The sequence below is a fragment of the Atta colombica genome, unplaced genomic scaffold, assembly GCF_001594045.1.
Source record: "Atta colombica isolate Treedump-2 unplaced genomic scaffold, Acol1.0 scaffold99, whole genome shotgun sequence".
Lineage (NCBI taxonomy): Eukaryota > Metazoa > Arthropoda > Insecta > Hymenoptera > Formicidae > Atta > Atta colombica.
In genome coordinates, this window is record NW_017259593.1 from 488,393 (window position 1) to 496,253 (window position 7,861).

At 28.7% G+C, this 7,861-nt stretch overlaps 1 protein-coding gene across 1 annotated transcript in view; it reads left to right on the top strand.

Annotated features, from left to right (window-relative positions):
* The first annotated feature begins 535 nt into the window (after positions 1–535).
* LOC108693790 (NADH dehydrogenase [ubiquinone] 1 alpha subcomplex subunit 10, mitochondrial) overlaps positions 536–7,861 on the top strand; it is a 33,841-nt gene continuing 26,515 nt past the window's right edge. The window contains exon 1 of the mRNA XM_018202928.1: positions 536–604. Within this exon, the coding sequence (XP_018058417.1) occupies positions 536–604 (69 nt within the window). The remainder of the gene's footprint in view (positions 605–7,861) is intronic.

The following is a 7,861-nucleotide window of genomic DNA, read 5'->3' on the forward strand; positions in this document are numbered from 1 at the left end:
CAGACTCTGGGTATCAATCATGAAACTTTTTTCCTAGAATGAAAAGTGAAAAGTGAAAAATTTTCACTTTTTGTCCTAGGGATAAAGTTTCATGATTGATACCCTGATCAGAGAGTCGTGAGTCTTTCATTCTTGGCTACATTCGGAAATATCACCTGGGTGCCATCATCTTATCCTTGTTTAACATTGGATGAATAAGAAGGATAAAACAAGACAAAGGCAATCGGGTAATATTTCCGAACGCAGTCCTTGAGATCTATTTTCAGTAGTTGAACTACTTTACACTTTTAGAACTTAAAGTGAGATAGTTTGATATTTGTTGAAAGCGAGAAAGAGAGTTCTAGAGTAGTCTAGTGCAGGAACAGAAAACAGACTATTGATCTCGCTATTCTTTGGTTACAGACAAATAAGTGAAACAGAATTAAGAAACGAGAAGAGTATTACATCCAGCGATGTGTTTCTCACGCGTTAATTTATAGCAAGTAATATCCAATTTTCTTTCCGTTTAAAGTTGTGCTTGTAACAATAAAAAAAAATGGCTTCACTTGCTCGTGTTGGTATCATCAAACTTGGATACAATAACCTTGCTAGGCAATTATGTAAGGTTAGTTGACAGCGTTAACAATTTTTATTTTTGACATTTAAGTGCATTTTAGGAAACAAACATATTGATAATTAATCATTAATACAAAAGTCATCATAAAAACCATTGTATCTCTCCAAACTAATCTCTGAAACTATAAAGAAAGTAAATACTTGAAGAAAGGAGCATTAAGTCTACTGGTTCTCACATTAAAATAATCTTTCTATGATTCGCTGAATTTAAACTTGATATATTTATAGAATCGACAAAAATAATAGACACATATTTTTTTTATCAACAATCATGCAGATTGAAAGATGCAAATTATTTCTTATAGTGATAAGAAACGAACACTTAGTATCTTGTATTTTATCTTATTATAAAGAGCTAATTCTGAATTTTGGAGATAGATTGTAATAAGAAGTTTTATGTTTTCTAAAAGCAAATCCAGTGTAAAAATTATAAAATTCAAAATAATGGATTCAATATGGTGACTTGTTGAATGTAAGTTATAGTATTGTTTCTTTTATCTTTCGGAAACTGCTCGGGATTGCTCCAAACAAACTCATCGTACTTGAAATGTATATTTTTTTTAACAAGGAATCCAAAAAATGGATTGTTGTTTTTACATTACTTTTCACTTATATCAATTTTTTTATTTTTATATTATATACTCTTTGCAGAAATATGAATAATATTATATAGAATATAATAATATTATATAGAATATAGAATATGAATAATTTGAATAATATTCAAAAAAAATCTTGTACACAAAAATTTTGTAGGCCAAGCGCAGTTTACGACTGCTTTGATACATAATGCACAGATAGCTTCTCAATTTTTGAAACAATAATCTGGATTATCAAAATCAAGTGATTTCTCTTGTATCATAATCAAATAATTTATTTTGTAAGTATCCTCTTTTGTACCACAAATGTTGAAATAAATTTATAAACTGTAGAAAAGATAACTGATTATTGAGTCTATAACTGATTATTATCCTCTCTATAGTTTATAAATTTACTTAAATATTCATGATACAAAAAGTGGATACTTATAAAACAAATTACTTGATTTTGATAATGCAGCTAAGAATTCATTTATAAGTATTCTAATAGAAATAGGTATTTTTAGTAGACTTTGAAATAGAAAGCCATCTTATCCTTATGCTGTTTAATGCTCAGTTGGTACATTTGATGTGAATAGTCACATCAAAAGAAACTAATTTATGTTGCGATTCTATTTCCATGCCACTCAATTTTTTTAACTAATTAAAAGTTGTTCTTAATGTGGCTAAAATGCATCAGGAAATTTTAAAATACTTCACTTGTCACGAGAGATTAAAGTTTACTAGGAAGTTGGCGATGATGAATTAGTTTCCCAAATATTAGATCATTGATTGATAATGGAAGTATCAACCTGTATAAAAAATCGAACTTGTATAAAAAACTGACTTGTATAAAAAACCGAATTCAGGACGGTATCTAAATTTTAATTCCACTCAAATACAAGAAAGGTATCATTTTATGTTTTTTTTTTTTACATAATTCTGTTTTATGTCAAATCCACATTTTCACGAAAAAAATTTGAAAATGATACTCTGCTGAATAATGACTACCCATTGGAATATTTTATACGATCAACAAGCGCGTCAAATATTATTAGAGAGTTTATGAATGGTAAAGTAAAAGTATGTACAATTTAGAATAAAGAATATATATTTATAAAATAAGATTCCTTATAATTGTAAAAATATAATACAGATTTAAGGGAACTATTTTGAAGTCAGTGTGGTAAGAGGTGCGCAATCTATATAATCATTAATAGTATAATGTATATTAAAAGATGTTAGTTTGAACGTTTCGGCTATCGGTTTTAGCCATCTTTAGCAAATATATAATTAATACATTAACAAAGAATATCTTCTTATCTCTATCCTGTCGGAAAGTGAAAAAAGCACAAACATCGTACAAAGAAGTTGCCTGTCTTCTTGGTTAATAAGTGATTGCGTTCTAAAGTTATTAAGAGTTAAAATTACGTAAAGTTAACATTGAAATTGTACAAAAAAAGTGCTTACCTCAATCCTATATAACACTGGAGTTAAATTACAATATTGAGTAAATGAAAAAGATTTATATAAAACATATTGTGATGAAACTTAAAAATCGTCATCATGTATCGAATGTTCTTAACTATTTTACGTCTAAGAATGTAGTAAATAAAATGTTTTTAAAATAGATACTAAAAGAAATAGAACGATGTTGTCATTGTGTAAGTTGAATCTAAATTTATTTACATTTATTAAGAATGTCATTATATGTTCGATCTAAACCATCTGTGTCTTTTTGAAGATTGAAACCATTTATTTCTCGTTTTATATTTATGATTTCTGAAATCAATCATTTGTTAAAATATCTTTTTTCGTCCAGAGTTTCTGTATTGTCCCAATTAATTTATGACTGTGATGCAAAGCGTGTTCAGTGATAACAGAATAAGAATTAGGACCTTTATGTAAATTACTTTTGTGTTCTGTTACTCTTGTAATTAATTTCCTCTTTATTTGACCCATGTAGGATGCATCACAATCCTTACAGTTTATTTTATAAACGACGTTTCTTTTTTGTTCTTTATGAACTTTTACAAATTTATTTAATTCAGGAGTCAGATCTTTATGAACTTTTACAAATTTATTTAATTTATTTAGACTGAAAAATGCCGTTCTATGTACATCGCCATTAATTATTAGGTGCACAACTTTGCTTCCGCCGTTTTCCTATAGATGGCTTTAGCGGTAAGTGGTGGTCGAAATAAATAGATCATAGACATCATACAATAAACTTGGGCATCTGTCAACATAATCTCATAGAAATATTAGTCGATTTGTGTCTGCATCATAAAGTTATTCTCGATTGAAAATGTCAGTTTACGAGCCAAATTCTCGTCATTTGCGGGAGGTTTTAATTTTTTGCTTCAATATGAAGAAATCTGCGGCTGAGGCTCATCGAATGCTCTCAAATACTTATGGTGAGGCCGCTATTAGTGAAAGAACGTGTCGAGATTTCAACGCTTCAAGAACGGTGATTTTGACGTCCAGGTCATGCTCTGTATTTGGTGGGACTAGCTCGGCGTAGTGTATTATGAACTGTTAAAACCGACTGAAACAATCACAAGCGATCGGTATCGAACGCAATTGATGCGTTTGAGTCGAGCATTGAAAGACAAACGGCCGCAATACAACGAGAGACACGATAAAGTGATTTTGCAGCATGACAATGCTCGATATCATGTTGCGAAAGTGATCAAGACATACTTGGAAACGTTGAAATGGGAAGTCCTACCCCACCCGCCGTATTCTCCAGACGTTGCTCCCTCTGACTATCACTTGTTTCGATCAATGGCACATGGCCTGGCTGACCAGCACTTCCGGTCTTATGAAGAAATAAAAAATTGGATCGATTCATGGATAGCCTCAAAAGATGACCAGTTTTTTCGACGCGGGATTCGTACGCTACCCGAAAGATGGGAGAAACTAGTAGCCAGCGATGGACAATACTTTGAATCATAAATGTATAACTAGTTTTTTACAATAAAGTCTCGAATTTCGGAAAAAAAACGGCGGAAACAAAGTTGTACACCTAATACATTTTTAAATTATCTGAAATGCCTTGCACATATGCAATAGAGAATCACCTTTTTTCTTAACCTTTTCTGAGTTATTCTTGTTAGTCAACGAATTTGTTTTTTTAATTAAATGTTTACGTCTTAATTATTGTCTTGAGGATAAAATCTATAGGATAATCATTGTCTGTTAAAATTTTAATTATAAACGTCAAATTTTTTTTCATGAAATTCTTTCATGAATTTCTTCATATATATATTAAAATATATTTAAAAAATTAATTTAATGTTAGAAGATCTTTCTACATATTTAAAAATTGACAAATTCATCAATCCTTTGAAAAAAATTATGTATCAGTTAAAAAATTTGCTTACGAGATAGAAAAAAACTTGAATTTATTTCACAAAATACATATAAAAATCTCTACTGCAGTGATGGAATTCTACCTAAGGTTTATGCTTTACTTAAAGTGCACAAACAGGATTGTTTCGCATCATCATTTCATCTATTAATAGTATAATTTAGTTTCTCTCTGTATAATTTAGCTTCTTTTCTCCACGAATTGATCATCAGAAGTTCACAAGGCTCCAAGTTTTATTAATTTATTAATAACAGTTTTGAACTTGTGAATAAAATTAAAATATCAAGATTATTGTCAAACGAAGATTATTGTCTGATTTCATTATACGTTATAGCTTTATTTACTAACATCCTGATTACTTTAGTTATTGCAATTCTTGATAAAAGATGGGATTTAATTTCAAAAAATTGCAAACTTCCTAAAAAAGAATTCTTGGGAGCAGTAAAATTAGTGTTAGATTCGAGTTATTTCTTTTTTAATGATCTACTTTATAAACAAAAATTTGGCACTCCCATTTCTCCATTATCACCAATAGCAGCTGATTTGATGATGCAAGAATTGGAGAATTAGACACTTAAAAAATTGAACTTTCATATTCTCTTCTTTTTTAGATGATATCCTTGTTTGCATCTGAATCCAATAAAATATTACAACTATTTATACCATCCCAGATTCACTATAAAAAAAGGAAGAAATAAAATTAATTTTTTGGATGTCACTTCGATTATGGTTGAAGGTTTTCTAAAAATTGATTGGTTTCAAAAACCTACTTTTTCTGGGAGAGTTATCAATTTCCAGCATCTCAGAAGAAGGGCACAATTTTAAGTTTAGTTGACAGAATGTTTCTTCTTTCATATCCAGAATTTCATGAAAAAAATTTGACGTTTATAATTAAAATTTTAACAGACAATGACTATCCTATAGATTATATTCTCAAGACAATAATTAATAGACTTAAATATTTAATTAAAAAAAACAAATTCGTTAATTAGCAAGAATAACTCAGAAAAGGTTCAGATGAAAAAAAGGTTCTCTATTCCATATGTGCAAGGCATTTCAGATAAATTTAAAAATGTAATTAATGGCGATGTACATAGAACGGCATTTTTCAGTTTAAATAAATTAAATAAATTTGTAAAAGTTCATAAAGACTTGATCCCAAAGAACAAAAAAGAAATGTCGTTTATAAAATGAACTGTAAGGATTGTGATGCATCCTACATGGGTCAAACAAACAGGAAATTAATTACAAGAGTAACAGAACACAAAAGTAATTTACATAAAGGTCCTAATTCTTATTCTATTATCACTGAACACGCTTTGCATCACAGTCATAAATTGATTGGGACAATATAGAAATTCTGGACGAAAAAAGATATTTTAACAAACGATTGATTTCAGAAATCATAAATATAAAACGACAAACAAATGATTTCTTCAATCTTCAAAAAGACACAGATGATTTAGATCGAACATATAATGACATTCTTAATAAATGTAAATAAATTTAGATTCAACTTACACAATGATAACATCGTTCTATTTTTTTTAGTACTTATCTTAAAAAACATTTTGTTTATTACATTCTTAGACATGAAACGATTAAGAACATTCGATCTTGATTTTTAAGTTTCACAACATGTTTTATATAAATTTTTTTCATTTACTCAATATTGTAATAACTTAACTGCTGTGTTATATGAGATTGAGGTAAGCACTTTCTTTGTACAATTTCAACTTTACGTAATCTTAACTCTTAATAATTTTATTAGAACGCAATCACTTGTTAACCAAGAAGACAGGCAACTTCTTTGTATGATGTTTGTGCTTTTCTCACTTTCCGATTGGATAGAAGATATTCTTTGTTAATGTATTAATTATGTATTTGCTGAAGATGGCTAAAACCGATAGCCGAAATGTTCAAACTAACATCTTTTTATACATTACACATACACATTTATTTATTATTTTATACATACACATTATATTATTAATGATTATGTAGATTGCGCACCTCTTATCACGCACCTCTGACTCCAAAGTAGCCCCTTTAAAGCTGTATTATAAAAGTATGTAATATGGATACAAAAACAAAAAAGTTTTTTATTATCCTCTTCAGTCAAAATATTTCAGAGAAATAGATTAGAACTCTTAGTAAAAAATACAAATTGAATGGCCTTTAAACTGGCCTTATACTCACTTAAAGATTTAATTAAAATCAGTAAAGACAATATAGATTTGATTTCATGTTCTGATGTCGTATATGTATAAGATAAAATATAAAAACTGCAACGCTACATATGTTGGTCAGATTAAAAGAAAATTACTAACTAGAATAAAAGAGAATATTAAAAAAAACACGTGTGTCGTTGTCGTTAATTTTTGACCATATTTTCAAGTCCTGGTGAAATTTAACAATAAGACATCTATTTCTATTTAATAATAAGACATCTATTTTATTCCATTGGAAATCATGATTCTTCTCCTTGATGGAAAAATTTTGCTGAAATTATTCCACATTTTGAAACATTTCAGTAAAATAGCTAAAAATTTGCTAAAATTTTACTGAAAGTGAATTTTTCAACTATCTTACTGAAAAATTGCTGAAATTGAACTGAAATTTCTTTAAAATTTCTCTAAAATTAACTGAAATTTCTCTTAAATTTTACTAAAAATGAACTTTTCAACTAAAAATCGTTGAAATTAAACTGCAATTTTTCTGAAATGCTGAAATTTTATCGAAAAGTATTCCAAAATGTGGAATAATTTCAGCGAAATTTTTCCCTCAAGGAGGAGGATCGTGATTTCCAATGGGATGAAGTAGATGTCTTATTGTTAAATAAGAGTTAAATAGAGTTCTCATATTACAAAATATTGATGTCTAATACGACATACATTAAAAAAACAGCACCATAGGCTAAATAGGCAGAGTGACATATATCGTGACATATATTTGCCTAATAGTTACTTGTCTATTATTGGTGTATGATCAAGTTAAAAGACATATTATTGGTTGTTCCCTCCAGAATAATTTGTATAATAGTTCTTTACAGTTCTTTACCTTTCTCATTCGATACAAGTACTTTCTGTGCTTAACTAGGCCTAAGTACGCCATTTGATATCTTTCGCGTATCTTGATTTAATTATTTCTATATTTAACAACGCGATTCTACGCCATAGTCGTAAAATTAGAAAGGCGTACTTTCATAGAAATTTTTCCATCAGGGAGCCTATCCTAGCGTACGCAGAATGTTGTAAAAAATTTTGCTACAATTATATATATATATATAATATAT